The sequence below is a fragment of the Tinamus guttatus genome, unplaced genomic scaffold (assembly GCF_059628265.1).
Source record: "Tinamus guttatus ecotype Peru unplaced genomic scaffold, ASM5962826v1 Tinamus_guttatus_pri_ptg000208l, whole genome shotgun sequence".
Lineage (NCBI taxonomy): Eukaryota > Metazoa > Chordata > Aves > Tinamiformes > Tinamidae > Tinamus > Tinamus guttatus.
Genome location: NW_028288742.1, coordinates 4,573,885 through 4,592,121, shown reverse-complemented (window position 1 = coordinate 4,592,121; position 18,237 = coordinate 4,573,885). Strand labels below are relative to the sequence as shown.

The 18,237-nt window shown below is 37.5% G+C and overlaps 1 protein-coding gene across 2 annotated transcripts in view; it reads left to right on the top strand.

Moving 5' to 3' along the window:
• The window catches only part of STRN (striatin), a 59,450-nt gene that overhangs the window by 30,110 nt on the left and 11,103 nt on the right, over positions 1 to 18,237 (top strand). The window contains exons 6-11 of one of the 2 annotated variants that reach the window (XM_088524183.1): positions 4,336 to 4,471; positions 6,495 to 6,630; positions 10,207 to 10,317; positions 12,595 to 12,681; positions 13,236 to 13,379; positions 16,190 to 16,326. In XM_088524183.1, the coding sequence (XP_088380309.1) occupies positions 4,336 to 4,471; positions 6,495 to 6,630; positions 10,207 to 10,317; positions 12,595 to 12,681; positions 13,236 to 13,379; positions 16,190 to 16,326 (751 nt within the window). The remainder of the gene's footprint in view (positions 1 to 4,335; positions 4,472 to 6,494; positions 6,631 to 10,206; positions 10,318 to 12,594; positions 12,682 to 13,235; positions 13,380 to 16,189; positions 16,327 to 18,237) is intronic. The other variant, XM_088524184.1, reaches the window with a different exon arrangement.

Below are 18,237 nucleotides of genomic sequence, written 5' to 3'. Positions count from 1 at the left end.
TGGGTGCGAGGAGCAGGCCGCAGGCAGAGGGAGGCCTTGGGCAGGGGAAGGCCGCCCGAGTGGCACCTGCGTGTGGCGGAGCGACCCGTGGTGCCTCGGGGCAGCTCCTCGGGGACCCTCGCGGTGCCTCGGGGCAGCTCCTCGCGGTGCCTCGGGGCAGCTCCTCGGGGCAGCTCCTCGGGGGCCCCCGCGGTGCCTCGGGGCAGCTCCTTGCGGTGCCTCGGGGCAGCTCCTTGAGCCGAGGTTCCTACGTGGGCCCCCAGAAACATTACCCATGCAAAGGCGAGCCTGTATTTATTTAACTTTATATTGTGGCATTTCTTCCTGCTTTTGAATTTTATCAATAAAATCTGTCATTATTTAAACTAACTTGTGTTTCTCTTGGATGGAAAAAACTAGCCCTGGACTCTTTCCTTTGGGAGAGCGGGAAGGACCGAGGCAGCTCATGGCTCTGCGGCTGGGCAGTTCATGAAGTTTGTGATTGTTTCCCTGGACGTTGCCGCAGATATTCTCCCGAGAGTTAGTAGCAGGACTGGAAAAGACGACAATAGAAATATTGAATTTGTGTATTACCAAGAAAACACTTCTCTGTAATCTGGCTTTACTCCATGTCGAACCTGATTTTACAATATAAAATGCCCTGATTGTGTTAGGAGCAGCAGGAAAGATATCATCAGTATGATGGTTTAGTTGCCATGTAACTTACAGGAAAAGTAGTGAATTTATTACTTTTCATGCAGTCAAAACTGAGATTTCTTTTAAGCTTCTAATATGAAATGTTATGAAATATTTAGATATCCGTCGACTGGATTTAATGCAAAATACTTTGTCTTGAGCCATGACTGCAGGGCAAAAAGACCTGGATGCATGGGCCAGTAAGATCCACGAATGCTATAAACAGAATATGTAGAATATGTAGAAATTGTATTTCTTTCATTTCATGGGAAGAAATTAAGATTATTTTTAATCTTAAAGCGACCAAAAAGTTAAGTCAAAACTGAATAATTGAACCTCCTAAAAGCAAAAATTTAAAATGAGGTTTCTTTCAGTGTGTTTATAGCTGTAGAAAATTCTGGCAAGCTCATGCTTCTGAGGAGGATAATATTGCTGTGACTTCAGAAGGTTTATATTGCTTCAAAGAAGTCGAGAGTGAGGAGCTGGTAGAACAGAGATTGCAAAGAAGTTGCTGAGGGGCACAGGGTGTGTGCCGAGAACCTGGCACAAATAGGCTGTTGGGGGTCGCTGCTTTGGCAGCTCCTCTAGCTGTTCCCACTCTCCGGGGTTTTTGGCTCCTTCTCTTCCTAGACTTTCTTTACACTGTATAGCTGGAGAAGAAGGGCAAAGCGCTGCCAAGGTCCTTGCCCTTGGGAAGGGATGCTCTCCCCTACGTAGAGTTGGGCCTCAGGGCAGTTCAGTCCCCCTGTATTTGCAGCCCTTCCGGTATCTTGCCGTAGTTTTGCACCACTCGTGCCTGTAATATGACAGTTCCCGTACCAGTTCCTGCCTTGACCCCCCCCCTCCCCCGCCCAGGTTCTTTGAACCATTGTTGTTATTATAATTTTTTAAAGTATTCTAGGTTGAGAGAGTTATGGAACTGTTTTTTTTGTTTGTTTGTTTTTGTTTTTCTAAAATGTATTATAAAGTAATTCATTAAACTGCCTTATCTGTGAATATTTTTGCCATTTCTACATTCTTTAGTTGCATCATGAATGACTCTAAGAGAAGCAAATGTAAGAGCTGAAAGATGGTGACCCAGCAAGCTACGTCCCACTGTCACAGAACCTAACGGAGATCAAGTCTAGGCATTTTCTGTGATACATTTTTACCATATTTTTAAGCGTTCCTTTTGACAGTAATATCCAGAATGTATTGTGTACCACTGAAGAATGAAAAATACCATAGATAGGGCATTGAGTTACTACTGGTAGACTGTTAAATATATCGGGGTCTGATACAGGTAATCAACCTGTGAGCTTGAAGCTTCTCTTCTCTATGGAACCCTTAAATGGTTCAAACATTCTGATTCTTCTGTTTTCTTTTCTTGTTCCCCTGAGCGTTCTTGGAAGAAACCTTTTGTGGTACTGAGCTGACTTGGTACATTTTTGTTTGGTGCAGGAGTTTTGAAATATATGATTAGCTACTGTGTTTCCTGTACGTAAGATACCTTCCTCCGTCCCTCCCCCATGAAAGGACGTGCAGCAAATTGAGTACATATCTTGTGTGCTGAAGTATGTGATAGTTATGTGATAGTTACTTAGAGTCACTTAAAGAAGATACCACCTTTTCTGGTGCTTGCTTTGAACTTCATTGAGAGAGCCTGATGTAAAATCAAAGGAGTGTAGAAACTAAGTAATCTGGGTATGAACTGTTACAAATACTTGGGACCTGCAAATGGAAGTTTGGTTCTTAACAGCAAGTTCTCTAAATTAAAACTTTTTCTACGTTTTTTGTTAATTCATATATAGCTGTTTGCTCTAGTATGTCTGTGATCACTGCCTGAGCGGAATGACAGCCATGATGTTCTTAAATGGCAGATTTTTAATTAACAGCGAAATACACAGGAGAAAATCACATACTGTTGCAGAAAGACAGTTCAGTCTGCTAAAAGTTGACACAAGCAGTCTGTTAAAAATCAATACCTTATTTAAGTGAAACACACAACAAGCTTTGCTGGAAGCAGCAGAATAACAATCCCATGGGATTTCTGTGAAAATGTACATTATTACTACAGATTCATAAGGTTTTGCAGTCTGCTGATGTAGTCATTACTTAAGGGAGAAGAGAACAAACACTATTATGACATTATTTCAGCTATATTGTAGAAACAGGAGGGATAAAACACTGCAAGATGCAGGACAAATTGAAAATATGCTTGAGATTACTCTCATCTGAGGCAAGAGATGGAAAGTGAAAGGAAGAACCTCGGTAAAAGCAGTGACCATGAAAGGCCACAGTACCTCACATTACGTTATGCTCATGGCCCAGAACTGTGGCATATCTGGAATTCCAAATGGAAAAATGAGATCTTCCTGGGTGTTTTATTCCATGAATAGATGAATGCGAAAAGGGCAGGAGGACAGATACCCTGGATACCACACCTGGTTGTGCATCACAATTTTTGCCCTTGAGTGTTTCCCCTAAAAAGGAAGGAACGCTGGGATCAGTGGGCACAGGGCGGATAGTGTCATGTTTACCCTGCAGGGAGCTGCTGAGGCCTCCTATTACCGCATGGTCTTGTTGGCCGAGTGGGCCTTGCTGGAGTGGGTCGTAGCTAAAGGAGAGCGTAGCAGTAGAGAGGCCCGTGGTAGTTACCAGGTAAGGAGGACTGGACAAAACAAGTTAGAACTGCAATTGTGGAAAGAGAGACTTCCGTGTTTTCGGTGGTTGTGAAAATCAAGATGACGGGAATTTAGTGATGAGCTGTGAGAAACAGACCACTCATGAAAGGTAAGAAAATTGAACTGCAAAATCTGTCATCTTTTTTTACTCTTGTAAACAGTTATGAAGAACATTGATTCAGATTTTCCTGAAGTCCTTATTGCAATAAAAACACAAATAAAACTTTGAGAAATTAGTGGAGGTGTGTCTTATCTATAGAAAGCACCCATCTGACATTGATTTTAGGATTGTGTTAATGGTACATTCATCAATGTTTTCTTTACTAATGGTTACAATCCCACTTCTTGGATTCTTCCTCTTTGGTTGTTAACGTGACAACCCTTCTGGTTCCTCTCCCTGACACACTGCCTGATTTTCTGCCAGTGCTGACAGTCATGACTTTACTCAAGGTTTACCCCTTTAATGTCAACATCTCCTTAAACGTTATCGAGTTTCTTATGGGATATCGCCATTATATTGTTTCGTAGTGGCAACTTTTAAATGTCTCAAAAGTTAATGAATGAGAGGTCTATAGCCCAGTGTTTCCCAGCAGGGTGGGGAACATCGCAGGCAGCAAAAGCAAAATCCTGCTGTATCCTGAAGCACGAGCAAGGCCAACTGGAAGATGCAACTGATGTCCTTGCTGCTGCAACTTCTGATGGAGATATATCAACACTGATATTGCTCTGGGGCAAATATCAGATGGTGCTTTAAAATTGCATCGAAAATTTAAGTGCCTGTGCTGGAAATTGCAGTTATATGAAGATAAACTGTTGGTTGTGATAATGTATCTTATGGATAACGACCATTGTTACCTCTTATAATCTGTTTTTACCTGTAGGCTTATTTTAATCTCATGTGTTGTTGGATATTATAAAATGGAACAGATGGGTGTAAATGCAAAAGTGGCTGTTTTCTGTTTTCTTCTGACTCGTGGTGGTTGTTGCTGTTGTTTAGGAAACCGGATTTGACTGACTCTGCCTCTCTGCTAGAGACCTTCAAGTTTCTTGAAAATGCAGCTGCAGACTTCAGTGATGAAGAAGATGAAGAAGATATTGACGGAAGAGAGAAAACAATCATTGATACCTCAACAGTGAGTGGAAAAAATAATTGAAAAAGTTGTGAAGAACAGAAAAAGTGTGAGATTAATAAGATGCCTGTTGCAAAGTTTATAACGGTGTATGTACAGATGCAAATCCTTAATGCATCTTCATGATGGTCTATCCAAGCATGTGTGCATCAGAACAGTTATACATGCATTTCTGGATTTGTGCATACAAGTTAAGCTTGCTTACCTATATCATATTTCTCAAGTTTACAGCGATAGATTAAGAACATTTTATTAGTAATTTTTGATGTATGTCATATACAGGTTTTAAATTACCAGGTGTCATTTTTTACATTTTTCAGCATAGTTTGAGGGTATTATGTATGCAATATATGTCAAAATGCATTATTTCTTAAATATTCATATAAATATAATTGAATACTTAAAGTTACTTATAGGAATTTCTCCCTGCAGAGTCCAGAACCGAAATACCAGATTTCTCTTTAAATAGCTTGTGAAAGAAAGAAAAGTATAGTAAGAAAAATACCAACATGTGAATAATCAATTCTTATTTGATTGGTCAAATGGTTAAAACTCTCCCATGATTTATAATTTGTAATATAAGTTGGTCATATAACCAGATGAAATATAACAGATGCATGCTATCAGTATGTGTTTTTATTCTTTTTAAAAATAATACTTATTCACTGTGTTATGTATCTGAAAAATTGAAACTGGCATCCTGAGTTGTTATGATCAGTTTTAGAGTTTATAAAGAAGATACTTGTAAAATGCTCCTACCATGTACTGACTGTGAGCTAATGTCTGAGGACTTCTCTCTAAAAACATCTATATAGCCAATATGCCAGACAAAGCCATTGAGCTTAATTCTTAGTATTTTTTCAGGTCTTGAAATTGGTCCTCTGAATTCAGAGGAAACAGCCAGTTCTCTTCATGCACTATTGGCCATATATTGAGCTCTTGTGAGACTGACCCTTATCAAGATTCCAAGTGAAAATATGGTGATGAATGTAACTTTATTCTTTCCTGGAAGTAAAAATTTTGCTGCAGATTTCAGTGGCATCACTTCATGTGCTAATTAACCATAACGCAGCCAGTCTGTTGTGATTATTGAGGAAAAGCAAAATGAGGATACTATTTGGTTCTTCATCAAAATATTACTTTTTTAAATCAACTACCAAGTTAGCTTTTGAATTAGGAAAGATTATGCAGTTTAAACATGGTAGCAGCATATTTAAGTAATGGTGAGGTCTCAGAAAGTATTTGGAATTTACTTGGAATGAGCTTTTCAAATTCTGAGCAAATCAGCATTTGGCAATGTGATGTTGTTCTCTTGGTTTTGTGTCACCTCAGCCAGTAAATGGAGTAGTATCAGAATGAGAGTTTAAAAGGCTGTTTTCAGAGAACTAGAACCAATTTTGCTTTGCACAAGCCATTCAAAAACATTCTATATACTTTTTAAAATCCATTAAAAGGGGCTTGTACTTTTATTGGATTTAAAAGATTAATAGTTTGTATCAATGTAGATAGACTTTTGAGATATTGTTGATGGTTCTCAGTGGTAACAGCATGAGAAGCAATAGGCAAAAAGTGAAAATTCTACAGAAATTCTAGTTGAACAGCAAATTCTAGCTGACCATTAGAAAATACTTCTTCACTATGAAGGTGGTTCAACAGTGAAAGATATTGTCCAGGAAGGTTGTGGCATCTCTATCCTTGGAGATACTCAAAGCCTGTCTAGACACTATATTAGGCAACCTGCTCTAGTTGAGTCTGCAGGGAGGTTGGACCAGGTGATCTCCAGAGCTACCTGTCAACCTCAGCTATTCTGCCATCCTGTTAGAGGAAGAAAACTATAGGTGATTTCATTTTGACTTTGGATTTGAACAAAATCTCTATGCATATTCTATTTTTGCATATTAATGTATACTTCTTCTGCTTCCTCAACTTCCTGTTAGAATTTTGTGCGAGAGAGATAACGCTGCTAGGTATAAAGATGTGCTTTTAATTTAATTTAACTTTTCCCATCCCTTTCTGACCTTTTCAGATTGTGAGGAAAAGAGTGCTGTCTGACAGCAGTGAAGACAGAGATACAGAAGAAGCTTTGAAAGAGTTTGACTTTTTGGTTACCTCAGATGAAGGTGATGCAGAATCAAGAAGTTCAGGAGATGGAACAGACTGGGGTAAGGCAATGTAATGGATTGTGCCAGGAAAAAAAAAAAATACACGCTAAGCACAGAGTTGGCCGATCGTCTTTTGTCAAGTTGGCAGAACCTTTTGAGTATCCCTACAGTAAATTCTTCATCGATTGACTGAGGTCCTCTTGGCATATTATTCTCATTTTTCTATATACTGCTTTTTTATTCAAAAATTCTGAGGTTTATGCTTCTACTCATTTTGCCTTTTTTTGTCTTTTTTAATGCAGCAGATAAAATTGAATTTTTATGAGTAGAATTTCAGTGTGTTTTTTCAGTGATTCATGCTAGGGAAGGACTCTGATAAAGCCATATTTTATAATTACAAGCATGAAAGATATTTCATCCTTCTGCTTCCTCCCACTTTGATACAGAGAGTAATGTGAGTCATAAAGACTGAATTAGTTGTACTCTATTCATATGTTAGCAGTTTGTGCAGTATGATCTATAGTGTTGCTCAGAATTTCTTTTCTAAGTTAGCAAAGATGTATATACATATTTAAATCCTCTAGCCAAAAACAGAAAACAGTTTGGGAATTTTCTGTGTCTTTGAGGTTAATGTCCTGCATTCCAGGTTGCCAGAATCCACTTTACCTTGACCTAACTTCTCTGCATAAGCCCACTGTATAGGGAAGGGAAAAAGGAAGAAAACTGTATTTAAATTTTTGGTGGCAAATTGTTTCCTCCTTAAGCTTCTCTAAAAAGTCTTACATGTAAGAGGGCATAGAGGGGGCTGTGCATGAGATGCATGAGAAGTAATAAGTGTTTTGAATGAAACCAAAACCTTGACAAATTAGTCATGATAGCTGTGATGCTCAGTTGGGTTAACAGCTCTGAGATTCTGTATTTTACTGATATTATCAGTGAAGTGGATCTGAAATTATTGTTCAGTGTCATGTAGCCTTTCTATTTAAAAAGCTAAAATCTCAATATCTCTAGGTGTAGCAGTCAGTGTTCTGTTCCCCAGCTGCATTTAGTAATGTTATTTCTCGGTAAAATATATTTTTTAAGTTGTTCTAGTATTTCTTCCATTTAAAACTTTATCAATTTATTCTTGGCAAGTGCAGCTATTGCTCGTATTACTGAAATGTTAGTATGGCAACAGGAGCTTTGTGTTCTCACATAAATTCACACATCCAATCTATTTTTACTTTCATTGACAGCTGAGTACAAATCAGCAAAAATCTAACGTTAAAACGGTACTATCATGGAAAGCAATAGTTTTGTTTCTAGGAGCTTTAAGACTTCTTTCTGAGTTATAACAATTGATGTTGTTAAATTATTTTTATTTCATAACTTATGTCTTTAATGACAGTAGTCTATGAAAATAATGTTCAAGAAACTGCCATTATGAATCACTTATGTCAATTTGATGTAAGCAAAACTGTCAGGTAGCATAGGAGAGAGCAATGCTGTTTATTGAGGATAAAAGCTACCAGAGAAAGTCTTTGCTTCATTTGTGATTCTAAACAGTATTGATTGATTGTAGTAGTCTATAGTTTGCATTAGATTCCAAAGAGACTCAAAAGAGTTCAATTGCTTTTTAACTACAAAGACCATTTGCAAGAGTTCAAGATCCACTTTGTGAAATTGAATAATACCTGTGGGACATGAAGAAAATATAATAGGTAACACTATTGTTAGAAAACTACTCCGTAACTTAATTAACTATAGAATGTCCCAGCATATTTTCTAGTTTTGTTTTGTTGTTGTTGGAGGAAGCAAAAAAAATCAACTTTCTGGGGAGGAAAAACATGATAAGAAATTTTAATGTGGTCACTGAAACTTCCCCCCCCCCCCCCCCACCTCAAACATGAACTTCTCAAATTTCTCATCACACAATGTTTGATCATTAGTGATACTTAATTGGACATGTGTATTAAGAGGGCATGACTTAGGCCACAGACTGTTTCTCTTCAGTGTATTAACACATCTCTTCTTTGATAGCTACTTAATGCTTCAAGGCTTTGGGTCTTGAATTAATCTATCACTCATGAGTATAGGATCATGAACTATAACTTCAGGATTCAAAGGGATCTTCCTCTATTCCCGTTTCTTGCTTGAGCAGGTCCATTTAGAGCAGGTTGCTTTGGGCTTTGTTCTTATCAAATTTTGAGTATCTTCAAGAATGGAGAATTTGCACCCTCTTGGGCCCCTCTTCCAGTGCAGCTTTGCCTGTGGCTCTGACAGATTAGGTAGTTGCAGGCCACAGTAAGAGCTCTTTTTTTGCCCTTGTATGTTAAGGCTGAGCAAACACAGTTCTTGGCCTCTCCGTGTACACCATCTCCTCCAGCCTTTTTAACCATTTAGTGGCCCATCACTGGAATTGCTAGGTCAGTATGGTATAATCACATATAAGGCTCCTCCATATAAGAAGGATGATACTGGGTGTAGTGCTGTGATCTCATGCTCGTTGATACAACCCAGCATGTCGCTGGTCACTTTACCACAAGGCCATGTAGCTGGCTCCTCTTCAGTCTCTTGTTGCATAGGATATTATTCTGAATATTATTCTGAAGATAATCTTATTGTTGTTTATAATGTTTATATTTTAGGAGAGCTAGAATAGCTTACAAACGTGCAAAACAAGCGTTGTCTAAAGGATAAGGAGTTAATATTTAAAAGTTAAGTATAACGTTGAGAGCTTAAACAAGAAAATAAAACAAAAAGCTAATGCAATTTAAAAATGCATAGCTGTAATGGTCATGAAAGTAAATATTTGTAAGGCTAAAAACGTACTATCTCCCGCTCTTCACACACAAAGTATTTTTCTAAACTGCCTCAGAAGAGTCTTTTCAGATACAGAGAAAATATATTGGCAGGTCGAATTTTGGTAGCACCCTGTGTTCAAAAAATCACTCAATACTGTGTTCTTGGAAGAAAACTTCTTGTCTGGCATGTTGCAGGGGAAGCAAATTAAGAGAGATATTCACAAAAAAAATCTTATATATATATATTTTTAATCTAGATCGTATGTCTGTGTAATTAGGCATGTTGTCAGGTTTAGTGCGTTTTCTCAAAGAATAAGAACTCAGGCTTTCACCTCTTTTGTGAAATTTCATTGCTTTAATGCTTTAAAATTTTATTCAAAGTTTTGTGAAATGTGTACTATGTTTAGAAGTTATTAAATATACTGCTTCTTTGTAAATGACATATCACAAAGACAGTGGAATCAAAATTTCAAATATAGTGTCACAGCACCCATATTTTAAAGTTAGGTTGACCAATAATATAAATGCTACTTTTAGATATAACTCATTCTCTGAAGAAATGAAAATACTGAGTAATATTTCCTGCTTTCTTGTAAAATAAATGTTGCTTAAATTTGTGAACTGATATGTATTTGGTTATAGAGAAATTTCATCTCAAAAACTTTTAAGAAAACTCTGAGCAAATGAAAGTGGAATGCGAGTAGCAGTTTTACAGCTTTCACAAGCTTGGTGCTATTTCTGTCTGCTTAAACTAAAAGACAAATGCTATTGACAGCAGCTGTTACCTCCTTCAGTGGAGATCACATGGTGACATGATTGAAAAAGGATGTTTCATTTGTTTCACTTTGTTTAGAAAAGGAAGACCAGTGTCTCATGCCTGAAGCCTGGAATGTGGACCAGGGAGTAATAACCAAACTCAAGGAACAATACAAAAAGGAGCGCAAGGGGAAAAAGGGGGTGAAGAGTAAGTGGAAAACATTGCACCTTAAAATCATAAATCCCACGTCTTTCACACCCTTAATTCTATCTCTCTTTCAATGTTTTCCTAAAATTACTTACTCTTTTACTTTGCTGCTCCTGACTGCTTTCCTCTTCACCAGTTCTCAGGGGTTGAAATTAATGATAGTCAATCAAGTTACTTGATAAGTAGTTGGATTAGATAAAACTTCTTCCAACTGGGTGTTAGATTAATTCAAAATGGTTGCTTTGAACATGGCTAGTGCTTTTATTGTATATAATGCATTGGTTTAATACTTCTATTCCACATTTTCACTTAGCAAATTTCAGAACCCTGTGTTAGTAAAAACATGCGAGTTTCACAGGAGGCCATTTGAAGCCTGATATGTAAATTAAAAGAAAAAAAAATTAAAACAGAAACTGTTGCGAGTATCATATTAGATGACAGAGGGAGAAAACAGGTTAATTTCTACCCCTGTTTATACTTAACATTCACAACATGGAAGTCATGCTCTCATCATAATTCCTTATGCAGGGCTCGAAATAGGAAATAATTCTGATCATCAGTTTATTTGCAAATAATCACAGGATTTATCAACTTCTTTATGTATGGGATCAATCTTTAAAAATGCTGGGTATTTTTATCCAAACAAACAGCTATGATCAGTATCTGAAATACAGTTTCTAGCCCTGTATTATAATTTTTTATGTTTCTTGAAACATAAATTCCATTTTGTAAAAGCAATGTTTTCGATTAAGTAAGCCTTTAAATCTTCCTGAACTCAGTGTTTAAAATGAAACTGTATTCACAACTATACGTCACACATTTAGCCATACTGAGAATTCATGTGTGAATGATGTAATTTAAAAATACTGCATGTAGCTCAATGAGAAATTTGAGGGATATTTCTCCCTTTGTGGGAAGATGCTTATTAACACCAAGGAAATTCTCTCTTGCAGAGAGACATGCAGACCAATGCTCAGGATGTCAGCTCCTCACATCGCTGATTGAGGCTGATTTATTTTGTATTTAATTGATGCTGAATATGATAACCTACTGCTCAGCTGTGGTTATGTTGCGGAAATTACAGTATCAAATACACAAACTAAACCTCCATTTTTTAATTTAAAGTAAATCATTATATACCTTACTGAAATTCATCAAGTGATAAGTGCAATATTTTTGTCATCTTTGGAATCATTTAAGTTATTCGAAGATGTTACAAGTTTGACAAGAAGTTGAGCTGGTCAACAAGAGTGTTAATGTTTCACAAAATCAATTCTAAATTCCTTTATAGTTAAGATAGAGAGGGCCTATCACTATATGGCTTCAATACAAACTACTTTTAAAATTTCTTGTCTGTGATTTTTAAAGTATGTGATGGGCTGTGTAGTGCTAGGGCAAATAGCTGTAGAGTTAATTTAGCAGAAATAATTTAATCAAGTTATCAAAATGATACCATTGGAAAGCTACCATGCACACTTTATCTTGGATAATAAAATTATTATTTAATTGTTAATAGACATCTAGATATTATTGGATCTTTTATCAAATATTTATGAGAAGAATACCTGATGTAAGGCAAAATTAGACATCTAGTGTTCTTTCATGAAGATAAATGCTTCTCAGCACATCTAGAGTACATTTTGGATGGAGGTTTGATCTTGGGATACCAGATCTTTACTATAGTACAGAAATTAAGCATCTTTCCATGGACAAATCATCGTTGGAAAGGCATCAGTGCAGAAAAATCAGGATGAATCGCAGCCTTGTATCACCTATTCATGATATTGCACATAGTGAAGAAGGAAGGAAGTCTGGGGAAAAAAGGGACTAAATATTGTGACATTAAATGGTACAAAATATGTTTTTATGATTTTAATATGATCATAAATGGTGTTTAGACACTGAACTGCTACTAAATAAAATGCTGTGTTTTATATAAAGCAGATATTGTAGTAAAACAATCTTGCAAAATCTTACTTACTGTTTTCCTCAATCAAATACTATTTTCTGGCAGACAAGTTAAACTCCATTTAGTTTATTAATCATTATTATGGTTAGGGTGGACAAAGCAGAGTTTGCAACTGCGTTAGTAAACTTGTGATTTTGCAAGGCTGTAGTAAACACTCCTGTGAAGTAGTTTAATAAGAGCATACAGATATTAGTATACACTTCTGTCTTTAAGCTGCTTGAAAATAGCTGTATTATTTACTGGTCTAGGAAAAACCATAATGGACTATGGGTAAGACATTTTCCCATTCTTAATTAAACTTACAACAGGAAAAACTACCGAAGATATGTTTCAGCCTCAATCCTATATAAAACAGTCAAAACAGGGATGTGGGAAAATGATGGAGCAAAGTACAGGTAAGTGTCAAGAAGGGCATGGGTCTTCACCATACGTAGCTTCAGGAAGTAGGCCAGTGAATCCAATTAAAATAACTATTTTTTTTTTTTAAGATTATGTAGTTCCACAATACAATGCTACTGCACAAATAAATTTAAAATCATCATGTTGCTATAAAAGTATACTTCACAAAGTATCTGATACACAAATTTAAAAATATTCACAAATATTTGCACTTGATTGGAAAAGTAAATATTTTAATAATTTTGATACCGTGACTCAATTGGAGACATTCTTCAGCTTACCATGGAAATAGCAGTATGAGTTTATAAACATGGGGAAAATTGTACATTCACAATTCTCAGTTGCTTCCATCACTTTCTTTTCAAGAAATTCATTTCATGCTGTATGATTAGTTACTGCCAAAAGTAGGTGCTCACTAGTTTTTCTGTGGTAACCTTATACTACGAGGAAGGATCCATTGTTGCATGTGCTGCTGTAGCATATTTGATGTGATAAGTAGAATTGTTTTGAATTATGCATAAACCATTTCACTTTTTGTCTCTCTGGTTAGGGCCCAACAGGTCAAAGCTGCAAGATATGCTTGCAAACTTGAGAGATGTTGATGATCTCCCTTCATTACAGCCATCTGTTGCACCCTCTTCCAGACCCAGTAGCTCAAGGCTCATTGAACACGAAATAAACAGGACAGATGAAGGCAAGTATTTAAAATGTACATACACCCTTTTAAAGTTTAGATGTTTATAGCTGCAGCTGCTTAAAGAATTTCCTCTAAGACTTCCACAGCAGGTTTGCAAATGCTGATTGTTATCTGTTCTATCTAAATGGGATAAACAGCATTCCCATTCCTCCCCCCCAGTCATTACTGGGAAAGAAAAGACACCTAAGCAAAGCTGTGACGGAATGCTTTGGAGCCAGCAGAAAAGACTGGCTTAGTCTTGGTGGCTTTATAATATGGGGGCCTGTGTTCATGCTCAGGTGTGCCAGAGTCAGGTGTGAAACATAATCTCTCAGGACATGAAAGCATTTGTATTCCTCTCCATGCACATAATACAATTTGTGTTTATGTATAGCTATATGTGTGTGAATGTGTATATAGGAATAGGCATGTGTATGTATGTATTTTTTAAAAAATACTAAAGTAGAAAGATAAGCTCTTCAAGTAATTGTGCAGGTGGCTAGGTTTAGCTTGTAATTGCATATGGAGACTCTATCCAGGATCTTACAGAAGAATATATACAGTTTGCCAATCTATTTATTTCCCTAATCTGTTCCAAATGTTCTCATAGTAGCTAAGTTCAAGTATGAAAACTATCTGTCTTCACAGTGCGTTGTCTCAAGTGCGGCATGTGATCCCTTACCTTCATTAACATTACCTCTAAGTTGCTATTTCATATATCTGATAACCTTTTTACATGCCTTATTAGTATAATAAAATTAACATAGTAGGATATATTAATTTGTAAAAGACTGTATCATACACTTTTTATTTAAATGGTAAATATGTCATTACAAGAATGAGCAAAACACAGTGGTGGCTTAGCAGTCTTTCAGTGAGTGTGAAAAAAGTGGGTCTGCCAAAAATAATTAAGATGCACAAAAAACCCTGGCATGTGGCATAGCTACTAAAGGTCTCAGTTGTTCTACTTCCTACATGCTCAGTGATTTTGTTTATGAAAGGATGGGGTAACTTAGCAACACTTAGAAAAGTGAAGGAATTTTTTGTTGAATGTTTGCTTTCCAACTTTTTTCACGTGCTAGGAGCCATAATGGCAGGGCTTTATTTTCATGTCCTTTCAAGTGTGTGCATTTGATTCTGAGACTCAAATGGACTTGCAGAAAAACAAAAGAGGACAGTTAATTTTTGTTAGGCTGTGTTCAGTATTACAAGCTGCTAGTTGCGTATCCCTTTATAAATCTGAGACCTTCTGATATTTTTGGCAGCCAAATCCTGTTATCCTACTAGCATTTCTAATTTGATGTTAAATTCCTCAGAATACAGTAATTTGCAGGTAGCACTAACAGCAGTGCCATATATATTGTGCTGAATAGAGTACTGCAGAACAAATGCAAGGGAGAGAGTTTAAGGGTAGTTCATACCCTGTCAGGGTGTGAAGGGATTTTTGTGACTGGTACCTAATGACCCTGCATCCCAGTTGAGAACTAACCAAGCAGCAGAGCTTTGAAGGATGTCATGAAAACCTTTAACTTGTTTGTGAAAGGTAACAGGGAGCAAACAGGGCATTTTAGAGAGGTTTGAGTGAGGAATGGAAAGACCTTGAAGATGAGCTTACCCCATAAGCTGGAGAGCACTCTGTGGACTGGAGAGGAACCAAGTAACAAACTAAATCCAAAGCACTGAGAAAGAGGAGCAAGGAACCTGAATAGATCAGGCTATTCATTGCAAGTTGTAGTTTGTTTTGTCTGAACTCAGTGTTTATGCCATTAAACTAAGCATTTTGAGAATGAGATGGTGTTTCCTCTCTCCCTGGCAGCAACAGTACTTGCAAATGCTTGTGTTTGCAATGAAACTAAAAGGAAAAGATAAATTGTAGTTTATTGAAAAACAGTTACAACTTTACAAGTGTGTAAAATCGAGTAGGATCTGCTATGCCCAAAGATAACATGTTTTTGTGTGTTCAGCCCATCTTTGGTGATGTGTGGCTATAGTCTTGGAGAGTTGTAGTAGACAGAAGTTGGTAATGGCACAGCTCTTTCCAGCTGCATTGCACAAGGAGACTCTGCATCAAATAGTGGATGAACTATGCTCCCTGTTGTAGTATTGTGGCCTTCCAGCTGCAGTGAATCACACTGTCAAGTATGATTCAGCATATTACAGTGACTGGTGCTCCTGTAAGTGTGCTGTGTAGCACCTGTAAGCTAGTAAATTTTGAGGCTGCTAATAGCAAAATGTGGAATTGAGTGCTGGCTAACCTACGGGGTAGATAAACTGATATTGGAAGCAGCAATGGATTCTCTGCTTCCAGTCATACTGCTAGGTTGGAGTGCATGTAAACAAACCTTACAGTGGTTTGGGATACACATGTGTGTGCAGTATTTAATAAAGAGAAGGTCTCATTTTTGTCTTAAGACATCCTTAAGACATGTTGCTTCCCCTAGCTATTCTTGTATACCTTTTTTTGCTGCTGTTTCAGAATCTTGTGTATTTTATAAGGGAGCTGGGGAAGAGCTTGAGTTTCTGTGTTGCTTTTCTATTGTACATGTGTGAATGTTAGCACAGTCCTGTGGCTATTTGTGTTTATTATCCTGAATTATACAGAATTCAGGTGCAATTATGTTCAGAGGGCACCATTTCTTGGGAAGCAGGGGAATTACCTTTAGAATATCTATTTTTTTCTGCATCTTTTTATGTTTTTGTCCCCAGCTATGTAAGAGAGCATTTAGTATTTTGGGAAGTAGGTAATATGCTTTTGTTTATCAACATGTATAAATCTGTGTTTTTCTTTGTTTTTTTCTTTGTTTCTTTCTGTTTTTTTTTTCTTGCAGTGGAAGCGTTAACATTCCCTCCTTCTTCAGGAAAATCTTTCATTATGGGAACAGATGAAGCCCTTGAGAATGAGCTGGGTCTTGGGGAGCTCGCAGGCCTTACAGTAGCCAATGAGGCAGATTCACTGACTTACGATGTAAGTGGTTATTAATAGTAATTCAATGTCCTACTGTCTCTTCGTTCTGCAGGCAGATGGCAGTTCCATCCATGGAGACTCAGCAGAAAAATTTCTCGTGTTTAAAATCATGCTGCCAAATGATACCACAAGTTTTTCTTGAAATATCTGTGTTCTCCCTACGCAGCAGCCTTCAAGCTGTCTCGAAGCCTCCTTCCTACAGTCCTTCACATGCTGTTTCACTCAAATAGTTGAAAGCTGAAAGTATCTGTACTTGGTGGTAGTGATAGAGGGACATTCTATACCCAATGATAGAGTTGGGTTACACATCAGGAGTAGCATGCCCAGCAGCTTTAAGGAAGCTGATGTCTTCTCTGCTTGTGAGGCCGTACTTACATCCAGTTTTGGGCCCCTCCTTTTCAAGAGAGTTGTGGAAAACCAGGAGAAGTTGAGAGCCCTTGACTTCCTTGCTCTGCTAAAGGATAAAAGGTGCTAGAATAGCAGCCTATAAATATTGGCAAAGGTCTTTTACATGGATGACAGGGTCCAACCTCCTGGTAGTGTCAGGCAAGACAGCAAGGGGCAACAGTCATAAACAGTGGTTTGGGAGGCCAGCCTGGTTTGGGCATTGTGAAGAAATACTGTATAAGAGAGTGGTGCAGCACTAAAGGAAGTTAGCTAGAGAGCATGTGAAATTCCTGCCCTTGAAGGTGTTTGGGACTTGGCTAGGGAAAGCTGTGTCTGACTGCAGCTGGTGGTGTTGATGGTCTAATTCCAAGTGGGAGGCTGAACTGGTTGTCTTCAAGGAGGAGGCCAGCACTCCTATGACTGTGTGTGCAGCACAGCACGCAAGTTTATATGTATTTATTCCTACCTTCTATTTCACATTTCATGGAACATTTTCTTAAAATTGCTTCTTTGTAGCCATATGCAATTTCAGTGGTCTTGCAAAAAGATACTTTGAATATTACTTTAATCATTTTTTCCTTTATAATCCATGAACTTCAAATGAGCCTTACACTGAGTGCAGCTCTGTCAAAGCTGAGGCAATTCGGAAATGACTGAGTACTACATGTTGGAGAGGAATGCAATCCTTCAGCAACAAGACTCTTTCTGAGTAGTCACTGTCTGGAATTCTACCATCATAAATCAAATCTGCACACAGTCTATGAATGACACTGCAGAGGCATGTGTGTGACTTCTTGTGAATCATCACAGTTACAGTGAACATGCCTGATTTTAAATTCAGTATCTTAGTTTTATCTCCTAGTTTGGGCTTAGCATGATTTTGTTGTTGTTCTTGATCTTGCCCAATGCTGTTTCCAAAAAGATGATGTACAAGTGCCACTTCTCCAGTTGCACATGAAATTTTGGCTGAATTTTTAAGTTTAGAGATGATGACAAACCTAATTCATCTGTACAAAATCTTACTGCTTTCATCAGTTGGCTTCATTGTTCCAGTCTCCATAAAATCCCTAGTGTTGTTTGTCCATCTCTGCACATCCTGAAGCACCAGCTTTCATTTATGTAAACGAGCATTTCTTTATGTCCCTCCCACTCCCCATCCCTTCCTCTGCGGATGGGAGTATTAACTTCTGTTTGTTCACTGATTAAATGCCTTTATAAATCCAGTCACTGTGATCAGGAATTCACAGTTATTCCTTCTGCACTCCTTATCTTTTCTAGTGTTGACAACTTCAAAAATTCTTATTTGGTAAGCTCCTCTCGCTTGTTGCTCTAATCTTTATGGAAGCAGAATAAATGATTTTTCTGCTTTCATGATACGTGGAAATGTTCAAAACCCACTGGAAGTTTAGCTTAGAAATAATACAGTCTGTATGCACTCTGGAGTACCTGGTACCTTTTGCACATGTCAAATGCGAATCAGCTATTTAGGAGGATTTAAGTGGTGATTTTAGAGAATGATGATGA